Source organism: Taeniopygia guttata, chromosome 13 (genome assembly GCF_048771995.1).
Source record: "Taeniopygia guttata chromosome 13, bTaeGut7.mat, whole genome shotgun sequence".
NCBI classification, from domain to species: Eukaryota; Metazoa; Chordata; class Aves; order Passeriformes; family Estrildidae; genus Taeniopygia; species Taeniopygia guttata.
Genome location: NC_133038.1, coordinates 8,429,104 through 8,444,525, shown reverse-complemented (window position 1 = coordinate 8,444,525; position 15,422 = coordinate 8,429,104). Strand labels below are relative to the sequence as shown.

Below are 15,422 nucleotides of genomic sequence, written 5' to 3'. Positions count from 1 at the left end.
AAAACTGGCTCAGTTACAGCCTGGAGGGAGGGGAGAGCTCAGTACAGGGCCATGATCAACTGGGTGTCAGCACTTGGCCAGAGCAGAGGGGAATTTGTTATTTTTAGGGACTCAGTGGGCAGATGAGAGGAAAGAACCCCTCAAATTGCAGTTCTAATGGTTATTTCCATGGGCTGTGCATGCATGCACGTGGGATTTAGCAGAAGAGCCATGAAGAGACATTTATTCTCACTCCAGACAGCTCAGTTCTTTCTTTTTCTGAAGGCTGAGTTTCAAGCAGTGTTTCTTTTCTCATTGTACATTTAATTTGGGGCACAGTAGCCAGACTGGAGAGCTGAGCTTTTCTTATTTCTGAATTTCTAGCCAGGGCTGCCCCTCAGCATTGGCTTTGGTAGAACAAGATGTACATTAACCTTCAAATTAACCTCAAAGGACACTCGTACCACTGTCATTGTGGTTTATACCTACACTGGAATTAGAGGCAGTACCAGGCCTAGCAGGCTCCCCTTTTCAGTGGGGAGGAGATGATGGAGAGGTGTTCTACAGGGGAAATGCTCCTCCACACTGACCTGTCATCAACATTGTGGTGCCTTTTTATGGGGAGGGATCTGTTTTTCCCAGGTTGGAAAACGTAGAGCATATTTAATCCAGGAAGTCTCTCTTTTTTACTATTCCAAAATGACTTAATATTTTTTTTTTCATGTGTAATACAACTTTTTCTGGGGACACAAATCATGTAAAATTCCATTTGCATCTGCCTGGAATCCAGCTGAGCCTTTATCACCATGAAAAGGGACAGACTCCCCCAGGCTGGGAACCCAAGAGCTGCCATAAAGCTGCTCTGAAATATTTCTATCTACCCCTCTGAGGGGGCACTGGGAGGAGGTGGATTCCTAATTTTCTTGGTCAGACTGGTGCAGTTCATACACCTGCACTCCTTCTGTGCCAGCTCCCTCTGCAGCACTCCAGAACTCCCTAACTGTGTTCTCCTGATCCAGCAGTAAATTCTGCTCCCTCTGTTGCTGCCTTTGGCTTAATTGACCCATTTTGCAGCAGATGAGGCCCCAAGGAGAGGTTAATCCAAGCAGGAACATTAAAAGGCAGGTCTGGCCTTCAGAGAACTCTTTGTCCTTGGCAAAGCCTCTTAGCCCCAGTCTCACCTTTTTACCTTTTATTCTAAAATACTCCGATTTAACAATGAATTCGGGAAGCTCTCCTGCCAAATAAGTCTCCACGTCTCTCTCTTGCCTGAGTTCTGGATGTGATGGGTAAGTTCTGACACCAAGGATACTAATTTACTTTCACACTTTTATCTTGACCACCAGAAATGTAGCTCTGGATCTTCCAGGAGTAATCCAGCATGCTGTGTAGGAGCACCTTCAGCAGGCAGCTCATCTTTCTGGGGGATTTTTGGGAAGGCTTTTCCTGCCCTGCCAGCAATTCCAGTGGCCCCGGGAATCCCTGCAGGACTGCAAATCCCAGAATTGCAGATACTGGAATGATTGAAGGGGAGAATCAGAGCAGATTTCAATGTCAACCAATACTAAGCAATTAATAATATTTATTGATACATTACTAATATTACTATTGTAAAAATAAGATTATATTGGTTAATTTTGAGCTATAATCAGCTTGCTGTTTATTAGCTGCTGTTCCTGACAAGCCTGTCCCCTCTGCTTTAGGAATTATCAGTTTTCCCACTTCGCACCATCACCTCTCATGAAAGTTAAATCTTCTATAGATAGATAGGATGCAGAGATCCTGCAAAATCCTGGTGCAGCCAGCTCTAATTTAGGCACTTGGAATCCAGAGCCATTTATGCTGCATTTGTGGAATTATGGGACCAAGAAATCTTTGGGAGAGGGGAGGATGGGAGTGTTTTACAGCTCCTTGCTCAGTCCTTGAGGAATATACAGCTCAGCAAAAATCAGGGATCAGGCCTCCATCCAGACATGGAGCAGGGACAGAAAACTTGCTGTTGGATGAAGTATTTAAGAGGGACCTGGAAAAGCTGGAGAGAAGGGAGCTCCAGCAAAGAAACAGACAGGGTGACCTGCTGGGCAATGAGGAGAGGGGCAATATTTGAGCTCCAAAGAGGGAATTGTGTCTGGTACCTCCAGCACCAGCATCCACTCTTGGACATGCTGTGGGGTTTTGTCAGTAGTCAGGATATTGCCCTTTTACAGCTTGGAGAAATAGAGAGGGATCCCCTTTCTCCTGCAGGGCACAATTTGTCCAGGAGGCACAAAGGGATGTGAGCTCCTCCCTGCTCCCAGAAAAGTGGGATCTGCACTGGTCACAGGGCACTTCATCCACACCCATCAGACCTGGAATGGGAATCCTGGCTGCTGCTGGGCCAGAGCTGAGAACACCAAATACTACAGCAAAACCTATGCATTTGCAAGGGGTTAAACACAGGAATGTTGGAAGTCCAAAGGGGGATGGGAATGATGTGGGAATCCAGAATATTGGATCCAGCATTCAGTCAATTACCATGCTTAGTTAAGTACTGCACGGTGGAGTGAAGGCTGCAGTCTGTTAGAATGTCTGTTCCTATAAGTCATTTAATTATGAGGTTGCTCATATGCCATTTTAACATATGTACAGTAACATTATCCCTCTTTTCTAGGTCACCATCCTCATAAGCCTGGCTCTTGCATTCCTTGCCTGCATAGTGTTCCTTGTGGTGTACAAAGCCTTCACTTACGACCACAGTTGCCCAGATGGATTTGTTTATAAGGTAAGGAACTTCAGAAGGATGGATTGCCTGAGCTAATGACAGGCTCTAATTGCCTGCATGGTTACAGCCCAGGCTGCTTTTTTTTTATATTTTGACCAGGCCAAACAGAACATTTGGCAGGAATGTGTTGAAATTGAAAAAGTGTTCTGGGAAATGTGGACATGCATCTGACTCCATCAGCTACTGTTACAGTGTAATTGTTGGGATTAGCATTTGGTGAACACTACAGACAGATGTTCAGCAACAATCCCTCATATTTGTGAATGGATTTATTGCAGCTGGGATCCTGCATTTGCTTCCCACACTCCCAAGTAATGATGTTTACTAGCATACATTGTAATGCAAAGCAAACTGCTGCAGTGCTGGCACTCTGTCCTTTGTGAAAGAAATCCAAATTTGCCAAGTAGTTCACTTCTAGGTGCTCTTGAGCCTTTATCAAGAACAAACCCGTGTAACAATTGCTAAAACCCAGTGATTTTGTATTAAATATTCACAGAACTGTTTGCCTGGTCTGCTGAGATTAAAAAAAAATATATTTTGCAAAATAATTCACTGACTTCTCGCTGTGAAAAAACTCATAAATTCACAGGAGTCTTGACCACACTGGGGATAATATATGAGCTGGAAAATAGAGTAAAATGTTGGTGTATTAATCATTGTGAATTATTCTCTGAGGTTATATAAAAAGGGAGTATTGGATTGTTCAGACTGGAAAAGAAAAGGCTTTGGGATGACCTAATTGTGGCCTCCAGTACCTGAAGGAGCTACAAGAAAGATGGAGAGAGACTCTTTACAAGGGAGGACAAGGGGGACTGGCTTCAAAGTGACAGAGAAAAGGTTTAGTTGGATACCCAGTGAGGGTGGGGAGGCTGTGCCACAGTGCTGTGGCTACCCCTGGATCCTTGGAAGTGCCCAAGGCCAGGCTGGACAGGGCTTGGAACCACCTGAGATAGTGGAAGGTGTCCCTGCCCTTGGCAGGAGCTTGGAATGAGATGAGCTTTGAGATCCCTGCATAGCGTGAATTTCAGAATTAAATCCAAACCTGAACTTGTGAAGAGAGCTGCCCCACTGGGCTGTGCCTCCTGCCATCCCACAGGCCAGGGTAACACTCTCTAGCAGTGCAGCACAAAGCAGCTTTTGCTGCTCTGGCTGTGTGGGGATGAATTCTGGCCGGGGAGCAGCAGGTGAGCAGAGCTGCTCAGCCAGCCCAGCCCGGTCCCTCCCTCATCCCACAGCCCCGGATCTCCGAGCTCTGCTGCCATCGGGGTTGCCAACAGCACCTTTGGAAGGCCAAGCCCGGCCTGGTGCTCTGCCAGGGCAGTGTGGGTGCAGACAGGAGCCCCCAGAGCCTGGCATCACTCTGCTTCTCTGCTTCTCTTCTGCTCTCCCCTCCCAGCACAAGCGCTGCATCCCCGCCTCGCTGGACGCCTACTACTCTGCACAGGATTCCAACTCCCGGGGCAGGTTCTACACCGTCATCAGCCACTACAGCATGGCCAAGCAGACCAGCTCCCGGGCCGTGTCCCCCTGGCTGCCCTCGGGCTCAGCCAGCCACGACAACAAGGCTGCCAAGACAGAAGGTCATTAAGGGCTACCAGCTGGAGCGGGAGGGCGGGGGGACAACACCTGAGCGTGCCCTGCTCCCGGCGGGGCAGGAGGGAATCCAAGCCCAGTGCAAGATCAGCTTCATGGATATTTCTTTTTGTGCGTTGTTCTCGTTGATTTGTAACCGAGTTGAGCTCTTGTACAAAGGCATGTTTGATGTTGACTGTACCTTAACGATGTAAAAATATTTTTAAATCATTGCTTAACTATTTGTTAGAAAAATAAATTAAAAAACAAAAAAAGCAAGTTAGGTAAACAGCCAGAGAGGATAAAAGCAGCAAAAAGAATCCCACCAAGTTTTGTCAGTGCTGGAAAGCTGTGACAGAAGCTCCACACGCAGTGAAGGAAGAGCTGGAAGACTTTCAGGAGGGGTAGGGAGAACCTGGTACAATGACATTGTGGTGCTGTTTGATTTGCCAAAGGGGAGATATTTTACTGTCAGATTGAATCCAGTGTCAGTGTTCATTCACTGACAGAGAAATACAAACATCCCCTCCTTCCCCAGACATGCTCACGTGCAAACACAAAGCCTGCACAGTGCCCCAAGGAAATCCAGAAAGTTCCTGGCATTCCTGATGAGCCAGCAGAGTGCTGCTGGTCCTGGCCAGGCTCTGAGGCTGAAATCCAGGCTGCTGCTTGGAGACGGAGCAGGATGGGAGCAGGCAGAGGCTGCTGTAGGGAAATCTTGAATGAACTTTTGAGCGCAGGACTCACAGTCAGGAGTTCAGGACTCTCATTCTGCTTCTGGCATAGATTCCCTGCATGAGCTTTGGCAATTTCCATGAGGCTTCATCCTTTGGGACCTCTCTCCTGAGCATCACCAAAGCTCAAAGAAATGCCATTATGATCAGAAGAGCATCTCAAAAATTCTTGTAGTATTTAGCCTCTAACTTTCCAGCCCTGATTTTCCCATGAAATGGGATGTTCCTGCTTCCCTCCTTCAGCTTCAGCTCCTTCAGCATTTCCTGTCATTCCAGGTCTTTAGAGAGAGGTACAAATCAAATCTCTGCTTGCAAACCCATAGCAGACCCCAAATTTAATCCAGTCCTGCCCAGAGTAACACACCATCTCCCCACAAATGGCACCTGAGATTGGTGCAGGCTGGTGGGATTTAGAAAACCCCCAAGGATTCTCTTTTTCCAGAGCTGCAAGAGCAGAGTGCACAGGCAGGGCAAGGTTCACCTTGGACTGAGCTGCTTTTTCAGATTTTTGGCTAGACTGGGATGGAAATTAGGAACTGGCCCCTTATTCCCTTGCATTGGGCAGTTTTGTCCTCCATGTCAGAGGCCCTGGGCAGTGTGTGAGGGCAGAACTCCTCAGTCCTGCAGGCATCATGATAAATAACTGTATAGTGTAGCTAAAACTGTAGTGCCAAACAGCATTGTCTGACTCCCTCTCCTCCTTTCCCTTTCCACCTGTAAATTCATTTCTCACTCAAAATGTACAAACCACCCCCTCCACCAACAACCCCAACTCCAGCAAAACCACTGAACAGTTTATAATTTTGTGGTGTATTTTTTGTCAGTAGGTAGCAGAGACTGAAGTATTTTTTGGTGTAATTCTTGAACTTTTCTGACAGGATTAAAATAAAGTTCGATGTGACTGAGAGTGGCTCCCGTGGGTTTTCTTGCAGGTGGTGGGTGGGATTTGTGTGGTGCTGCACCTTCCACCAGCCCCAAGGGGACTCTGAATTTCAGGAGGCATTTCCAGAGCTTCCCATTTTCCCCTTTTAATGCCTGGATTCTATGTTCTCACCCATTTCCAATAGGAAAATAGTAATTAAACTGCAGCTCGTCTTCTACTGCTTTACAGTGGAGCTCCATTCCCATTTTAATAGGAATTCCTTCCAATGGATTTCCTTCCCATTTTAAAACCAATGGATTACAGGAACTTTTCCTGGCACCAATGTCCCCCTTACCATCTTTTCCTGATGCAGGCATTCGTTGGAATGGAGGGTTAAAGGAAACCCCAGCTGGCAAACCAAGGGTCACAGCTGAACTTTGGGAAGGTTGAGCTCTGTACCCAAACTCCACAGCTTGATTTGTAACAAACCCCCAGCTGTATTCATCTCACATTCTTCAGAAAGCAGATTGTGTTGCCTCAAATCCTTCGGCTCTTTGAAATGGAATGATAGCCTGGCATTAAATTGACTCATTCCCAAAGGCTAAAGAACATTTTGTAAAACCTTTGGATAACTTTCCTTAAAAAAAAAAGTGTATTCAGAGTTGTGAAATTGAGCTACCGCAGAAGAGAAACCACTCTGGTGTTAGAGGTCAGCACTGAGTACTTGAGGAATATATGAAAGGATCCAGAGCTGTGCAGGATTGAGTCAGGGGATAATTTAACCATGCAATTCTATTGCCAGTTTCCCAGTAATACTCTGTGTGTTTACTTGAATCAGAAGAACCCAGGAATCAAATCACTTGAATGAAAAGGGTTCTAGCTATTACTAGATAAGTGAGTCAGTGAGTGGGGATAACCATTCCTATTTAATAAGGGAAAGATCAAAATCTGTATAGAGCAGAATAAAAAAAAAAAATCAACCAAGAAAGACTCGGGGGGGAAAGTAAAAGAAACCAAACAAAACTCCTGCTGCAAGTGCCACCACTGTGAATATTGTTATTACAGCTCCTGTACAAGCTGCAGTTGAGCTTCCAAGATTCAGCCACGTATTTTAATCACAGGAACGGGGAGAAAATTGGAATTGTAGTGCATCATCTTATTATTTCAGTCTTTAAAAGCCTCCTTCAAGGTTGATCATGAGCTTTCAGCTCTGATTAAAGAGCGTGCTGGTGACAGCCCGGGCTCATCAGGGCTGTGGGCTCTTGAGGGGCTCTGGAGAGCAATATTTTCTGAGCTGTGCCTGGGTGAGAAAACCCAGCAGAGCTTGAACTCCCCCCAAAATTCCCTTGTGGGCCCTGGGCCTGGGAGAGCTGTCAGTCCTGCAGGGGTGGGTGCCTGGGCTGTGTTTCTGGAGCAGCAGGAAGGAGAGCTGGCAGCACAGGGGTGAGCTCAGCTGGCAGCACCAGGACAGCCTGGGCAGGCAGCAATCCTGGGGAGCAACTGGCAGGACAGGTGGGGAAAAATAACTCCACCAAAGGTGTGGTGCTGGCATGGTGGGAACTCAGCTGAGCCCAGAGCCAGAAAGAGAAGGGAAGGGAGAAACTGTTGGAGCTTGAGAAAGATGGAGAGCAAGAGAAAAGGAGATTGGAACCAGGCAAGGTGTGGAAGCAGGAGCTGCTTTTGTGCTGTAACCCCATGACTGTGGCAAGCACATTTCTCTCCCTCTCAAGATTTTTCACAGAGAGAAATGAAAGAGAAAACCATTTCTATTTCTGCTCCTTGTTTTTCCTATGTGGAATGTGTTTGGAGAATTGTTTACCTGGAGTGAGCATTTGATTTGGCTTCTGATTGATAACTAGCAAATTGATAAGGGAACCTCTTGAGATGTGTTTGCTTTCTTTTGCAAGGGTCCTGCAGAAGAATTGCAAATGCAGTTTTTTATTTTATTTATTTATTTTTTTATATGGAAAAGTGATATGTGGCAAGCACATTTCTCTCCCTCTCAGGATTTTTCACAGAGGTGCACAGAGAGAAATGTGCTTGCCACACATGACCCTGAACCACTGCATCCTCCTCGCCTGACCCAGCCTGTCTTGCTTTGGAAAAGCCTCTCCAAACATCTGCAGTGCCCTGAGGGGAATGACTGACTCCAGTCCGCTTGGACTGCCTGCAAAACCAGGGCAAAGAGGGAAAGAGGTGCCCACAGGGCTGGCAGGGCACAAACAGCTGAGCTGGGTCTGTCCGGGGTACTGGAGGTGACTTTGTGCTCTGGGTTCCAGAGACAGCTCCAGGCGCTGCCCTGAGATCAGAAAAGGAACAGGCCCTGTCCCTTTGCATGTGATTTTTTTTGTTCCCTTTATCCTCCCCTGTACTTGCCAGCTGTTTCTGGTTTGTAATAATACCTCCAGTGATAAGTGTAAGGGTCATGCACTGAGCTGTCTACAATCACATTTTATACGATTAGTCAGGGGTTTTTAAAGCACCCTAATTATTACAGTCAAACTGGATTAAGCCATTCCTCTAATAGATTTTCAGTTCCTGTAAAATAGGCCAGGGAAAATGCTTTACGGGAGGAGATGGGGGAAGGAAAGGCTCTTTCCTTCCATCTCTCTGGCCTTTGATTTTTTAACAATGCCAGCAGTGGCAGGGGCACTGCAGGGATCCCACTGGGAGCACTGGGGCAGGAGTGCCCAGCAGGGCTGGGGTCTCTGGCACTCAGTTCTCCTTCCCACCTGCACTGGTGCCCTATGAGGGGCAAAAGAGGTCAAATCCTTTGGATCTAAAATGTTTCATTACTGGGGAGGTGGAGGATAAGTCATTCGAGAGGTTGTGGGTTGCTTCCTCACAGGAAATGATCAGGGAAGCCCGGGAGGGTGGGCAGTGCAGCTCTGCTGTCCTGGGGAAGGCTGGGCAGGATTAGGGCAGGGTTTGTCCTGCAGCAGGCAGATGGTGATGGGGAAAAGCAGAGAGAGAGAGAGGGGGGACATGGAAAAGCCTCTTAGCAGCAGGGTACACAGCTCACCCTGGCACAGCCCTGCCCCAAGGGGATTGCCTGGTTCCGATGCCACTGCGGGGCAGGATCTGTGCGGGATGTGCTGCCTCCATCCAGGGCTCCACACGGGGCACAAACAGCAGCCCTGGGGCCCCCCCCTGCTCTGACACACAGTGTGAGCCCCACTGAGGGGGCAGGAGTGGGAACCTGCCAACAGAGCAGCCCCCCAGAAAATACTGACCCCACACAGATGGGTTTGGGCAAATCACCCGTGGAGGGTTCCCGTGGCATCAGGGAGGGATCACAGAATCACAGAATCATGAGGTTGGAAGAGACCTCTGAGATCATCAAGTCCAAACTATGCCCTAACACCACAACCAGACTACAGCACCAAGTGCCATGTCCAGGCTTTTTTTAAATACATCCAGAGATGGTGATTCCATCAACTCCCTGGGAAGACAATTCCAGTACTTTATTATTCTTTCAGTGAGAAATGATTTCCTAATATCCAACCTGTACCTTCCCTGATGGTATGGATGTCCCTCACTGCTCCTGTTGATAGTAAAAAGGTTTTAAAATCATGGGGATTTAGGGTTAAAAGGAAAATTAAGCTTAGTAGGCCCTGAAAAGAAAAATAAATACCCTAAGTACATGAAGACCTTGTACCTTGCTAGAACTGCACCTGTGTAGCTAGTACATGATAAAGGATATAATTGTTAGATGTGATGATTGTTTAGTAATTAAATATAATTACTGTTTAATCGTAAGAATAATCATGAGAAACTGTGGTCAGGGGCCTAAGAAAGATCATGAGAAACTCATGGCAATGTATACAATAGAACAATATAAGTTTAATAATTAATATGTAAGTTATATAAGGATAGAATATAAAATATGTTCAGCTCAAAAGCCGTGTCAGAGTCAGATTTGGGTTGGTACCCCTGACTCCCAGAGCTCTCAATAAAAGCACCTGCAGACAATCATAGCCCGTGATTCTGTGTGTTCCTGAACACTGACAGGGTGCTCAGCCTGGAGAAAAGGAGGCTCAGGGGTGACCTTATCACTCTCTACAGCTCCTGAAAGGTGGCTGTGCTCAGGTGGGGTTGGGATCTGTCTCAGGCAGCACTGACACAACCAGAGCACACAGCCTCAAGCTGCACCAAGGGAAATTCAGGTTGGATATTAGGAAAAGGTTTTTCACAGAAAAGTGATAAAGTTCTGGAATGTTCTGCCCAGGGAGGTGGTGGAGTCACCATCCCTGGGTGTGTTGAACAAAGCCTGGATGTGGTGCCAGGGTTGAGTTGAGGTGTTGGGGCTGGGTTGGACTAGATAATCTCGAAGTTCTCTTCCAACCCACTGATTTTCTGTGAATTCTGTGAAATTCCCTCTCCACACTCTGCTCTGCAGGCCTGGGGGTGCCCCCAGCTCAGCTGGAGCAGAGCCAGCCCAGGCCAGGAGCTGTCCCTGTCACTTGGGTGGCTCTGCTGAGCCCTCCCTGCCAGCCCCTCCAGCCCTGGCCACATTTCGGTGCTGGGCAAATTGATTTCTGTGTATATTTTGTATGCCAGGTTATTACAATTACTCTTCAGGATCCTTTGGGATGAAAGCCTATTATAGAGATGAAAGCTCATTAACAATAAATATAAAGGGTCACAACTCCCCATAAAAATGCATTAGAAACAGATTTTTGTTTGGAAATGTAAATATAGCATTTGGCAGTAGTCCGGACTGGCTGGTCTGGTGTGCAAGAGATCCACTGGGAAGATGGGGCTACTTTTATAGCAGAATTACTGGGTGAATTATGGAGTTTTGGCTCACTGGAAAAACAATTTCTGCCTACCATCAATATATATTAAAAAAGGAATTGTTGCAGTGGGGAGGAAGAAGATTTCTCCTACTAAAAATAGGATTTTTGTGGTAGAGCTGAAAAATCTTTGGGAATTTACAAGCATAAATGCTGAGGAAAAAAATAAAAGATGAAGGGAATTTTGAAATGATAGTGGTAGGAATGAAAGCACCTAAACAGCGAGAAAAAACCCACCTTATTTTCAGATATGTTTTCATAACTTCATATATGAAGGGGAAGCTGAACCTGGCTTTTCCCAAAAACATTTGAAGCACCAACATTCCCAACACTTTCCCCCTTTACCTTCAGCAAATTCCAGCTGCCTCAGCCAGCCGGGGGTGTAAATGAGCCACATCCTCCCAGCTGCTGCTGCTGCCCCACCCTGGGGTGCCAGGGCTGTCCCTGTGCCCCTGCCATGGGGGTGCATCCCTGGGGAAGCTGTGGGCAGCGATTTGGGGACAAGGACAGGAGCAGAGCTCAAACACAGCACTGGCGGCTGCCAAAGGCTCCGAGCGGGTCCCAAACTCACCAGAGCAGATTTTTAGTGCCTCGATGTGGGAATCCAGAGCTTCCCTCTGGCTGCCCTGGGACCCTGGCAGGGGTCAGGAACCCCCCTGGACAGAGCCCCCAGAGACACTGGCTGTGATCTCTGTCCATAGAAAAGAGTTTTCAATCTTACAGGATCAATTACCAGCTCTGAGTGTTTGATATCAGTAATAATTAAGTGTGGCACGGGTGCAAAAGTAAAATTTTAGGATTCTAGATTAGGGGTCCAAAGGGGACAAGATGGAGGAAATTGGGTGTGTCTTGTCCTTTTTCTCCTTCTTCATGCCCTCCATGTTTCACTGTGGTGTTGGCATTTTTCTGTTGGTTTAGGCTGGGGACACACTGTCCAACGTAGGTGACAGATATTGGCACGTTATTGTAAATCCAGCACAGGTAGTTTGTGGTATTTAATGTTTGTACCATCCCACCGAGGGCAGAGCCCCACACGCTGCCCTGCAGGACAGAGCTGCGGCAGGGCAGCAGAACATGTTAGAGATAAACAGAATAAACAACCTTGAAACCAGCACAGATTAATTACAACTTCTTCTTTGGCAGCGGGGCTGAAAGACAGAGACTTTCTACAATCTCGGAATCATCAATAGCACAGATTCCAACACCTCGAGTAAAGGATATTCCAGGATATTCCCTTTTCCCCCCATCTCCTCCTTGGGCTGGAGGAGCCCAGCAGAGGGAGAGAAGCGGGTTTGGGGTTTTTGCAGAGGAAAAGGCTCTGTCAGCAGCACCGGGTCCCAGCTCAGCTCAGCTGAGTCAGGCTCAGTTCACCGAGGTGCTGCAGTCACTTCATGTTTAAAGATGCAGCATTCCCTCCTTGCTCCACGCCATCCCTTGAGAAGGCATTTTTCTGGTGGTTTTGATCAATTGGCATAATCACTGAGACCTTCAGATGAGTAATTAAGACGTTAAAGTCTTTGGCTCATACAAATTGCAATAATGTGTGCAGGCTGTCACCCCTCCCTGCAGCCCACCCCACGATCTGCTCCCTTCTGTGCCTTGGCCATGCTTTAAAAAATACCAATGAAGCTTTTTCTTAAAAGAAAAACCAACTAAGACATGCCACTTTAACCTCCCCAAGCTAAATAAACAAAGAAGGGGAGAAAAATCTATTCCACGCCTTGCTCAGCTCTGGGTTTCTTGCTTTTCCCTGCTGCGTCCAATCTGCACAGCACAGCCTGTGAAAAAGGCTCTTCAGCCCTTTTATTTCCAGTGAAACTTTGGCATTACATGATGGAGAAGCTGTTGATTTTTGTGTGGGCACAAATTAGTAACAGCCATCACAGAATCCCAGAATGGTTTGGGGTGGGCTGGGACACCTTTTTGTTATCCCAGATTGCCCCAAGCCCTGTCCAGCCTGGCCTTGGACACTTCCAGGGATGGGGCAAGAGACTGTGATGGGAAAATTCAGATATTTTGTATAAATATATTCGTACATCTCTGTCTATCCCATTATTAAACTGATTAAATAGAATTTCCCTCCTTCCCTTTCTCCCACCCTTTAAAGTGTGCACGTCTTCAAAAAAAGCTCTGTAATGCTCAGAGCCCAGGATTTCCTAACTCCATCTCCAACCCCAGCACAAGCAGCCCCTCAGGGAGATCCACAAAAAAACCCCACAGCTCCATGGGGGAAGAAAGGCTGTCCTGGGAATCTGTGGTTAAATTTGCTCAGTTCTGCCCCAGGTAATGAAACTGTACCCTTTAAAATTGATATGAGACAGCAAAATGTGGGAAAGTGGAGGTAGGGGGGAAGTTTATAGGGTAGGAAGAGAAGGAATGGGACTGGAGGACAGCCAGGGTGGTGTTCAGAGCTTCACATCTCAGAGTGCTGCCCAGCACAGCCCCGTCAGGCATGGCAGAGCAGGGAAGCCCTGCCTGGATGTGAAATCTGGGAGCAGCCCCCATTCCCAGAGCTCCCCATGAAGGAGAAGGATCAGGAAATCCATAGTCAGGAAGAAATCTAACAATTATTAAAAAGATAATTAAAGGAATTCTGTCCCACACAACCACCTGCCTTTATTTGGGCTCTGCTTTCTGTGCCCTTGGGCAACCTGGATGGGTGGGGGCAATTCCAGGTGTGCTGGTGAGGCTGCCAGGAGCACAGCCCAGGGAATTCCTCTGGAATTCCTCTGGAATTCCATCCAGCACAGAGGCTGGCACAGCCCTGACTGAGCTTACTGAGTCACCTCAGCACAGGGATCAGGCCATGGACCCAGGCACACGTTTGGGTCCCAAATTTAATCCCAGCTTTGGATCCAGCCCTGTCTCTGCTTTGGTTCTGCCTTTTGGAAGAGGTTCCCCCAGTCCTGGACCCGGCACAAGTTGATAAATGCTGAAATGGGGACAGAAAGGTGTCAGTCTGTGAGTGAGACCCCAGGAACGCTGCTGACCCCACAGATTTTGCTGGATGGATTTTGGAGTCAGGTTTGCTGGCTCCCCTGGGATTACAGACATTTAAATGATGCTGTACTCACTTTGTACAACATTTAAATGATGCTGTACACAATTTTGGTGGGTTTCCCCCCTTTATCTATTTTTTTTTCCCTGAAAGGCACTTTGTTCTCTGCTGCTGGGGGCAGGAGGGGTCCTGCTGTGGGGAGAGGGAGTGCCCTGAAGTGACACTTTGGTGCCTACTTAAAATCAAATAAACCCTCAAAACCCTCAAAACGCACCAAGGCTTGGCCGAGGGTGCTTTCATCTGAATCTGCCGAGAGTAATTTCACCGCTCGCAGGAGGGAGGATCTCGCTGTAATCACTTGTGCAGGGACTACACAAGACATCCTAATTACCTTCAGGGAGAGCATTTCTCAGGCTGTAATTGGGACAGGGATGGCAGGGCGGGAGCTGCTGCGGGGATGCTGCTGCCCCAGCATCCCTGATTGCCTGGGATGCGGCTGGAGCTGGGAACTGCCTGCTGAGAGAAATAAAGCCCGTTTTAGGGAAGCAGCCTGATGCCATGGTCGTTCCTGCTGTAGGAACGCAGCTCGAGGTTAAAGGGAAAGGTCAGGGCTCGATGCCGGAGGGATTTTGGCTCCCAGGGGCTGAAAGAGCCTGGGAAGGGCTGGTTTGGGAGCAGGAGCAGCAGAGGGTGCCTGGCACATCCACAGCAGGCTGCCAGCAAGGGAGAGAAAATGTCATTTTGAATTCAATTTCTCTGGGCTGTTTGAAGACCACTCACTTCAGCTTCCACTGGAAAGAGGAACACTGGAATTGAGATTAAACGCTCTGTCTGTTTTGGTTTATTTTCTTTTTCTTCCTTTTCTTTCCAGTTATTTTCCTCCCCTGCTGCTGCAAGGGTCCACTTGCTCTGACAGAAATCACTTCTGCCTTCCCCTTGTTTTGCCAGTCTGCTCTTCCTCCTCTGCCGGGATCGGGATTTTAGACCAGCCCAAGGAGTAGAAGGCAAAAAGCCCTTTTTGATCCCAGTCCCAGTCCCTTTAGACACACTGGGATGAGAAAACACAAACTCAGAGTGTGTGTCTGCCCCAAGCCCTCCCATCCCTCAGGGGCAGCTGCCCTGGGGGAGGATGGATGCCCTGAACAGGGCTTTTCCCAAACCAGGCTTTTCCTAAACCAGACTTTTCCCAAACCAGCCTTTTCCCAAACCAGGCTTTTCTCAAACCAGGCTTTTCCCAAACCAGGCTTTTCCCAAACCAGGCTTTTGCTAAACCAGGCTTTTCCCAAACCAGATTTCTTCCTGCCTGATTCTCAAATATAGAATTACTATTTTTAAGTAATTTCAGCTGTTTAAAATGCTTTTCTTTGGCTCCTGCCCGATGCTGAGAAACCTTGCTTCAGGCTTCAGTGGCAAATTGCACACAGGATTTATTTTTAGTTTTATAAAATATTTTTCGAATTTGTTTTTGGTGCCACACTCAATGTCTGTGATGAAGCAGAGTGGCTGAAGGAAATTTTCAGCTTGTTGTAAGAGTCAGGGTGATTTACTCCCAACCTCCCTGCTAAGGAATTCTGTGCTCATCCCAAATGACAATGAGGCAGGTTTTTTTACTCATTCTTGTATTCCCCTTCAAAACTGTCTTGCTAAAGCTCCTTGTAGCTCTCTGTGTATCCTAGCAATGCTGAGGACCAAGTGAATTCACATTAACAGAGGAACAGGC

General features: G+C 47.4%; 1 protein-coding gene across 1 annotated transcript in view; it reads left to right on the top strand.

Annotated features, from left to right (window-relative positions):
• NSG2 (neuronal vesicle trafficking associated 2) overlaps positions 1-4,571 on the top strand; it is a 29,709-nt gene extending 25,138 nt beyond the window's left edge. The window contains 2 exon segments of the mRNA NM_001245149.1: positions 2,630-2,740; positions 4,137-4,571. Of these exon segments, the coding sequence (NP_001232078.1) occupies positions 2,630-2,740; positions 4,137-4,328 (303 nt within the window). The 3' untranslated portion in view covers positions 4,329-4,571.
• The last annotated feature ends 10,851 nt before the right edge of the window (positions 4,572-15,422 follow it).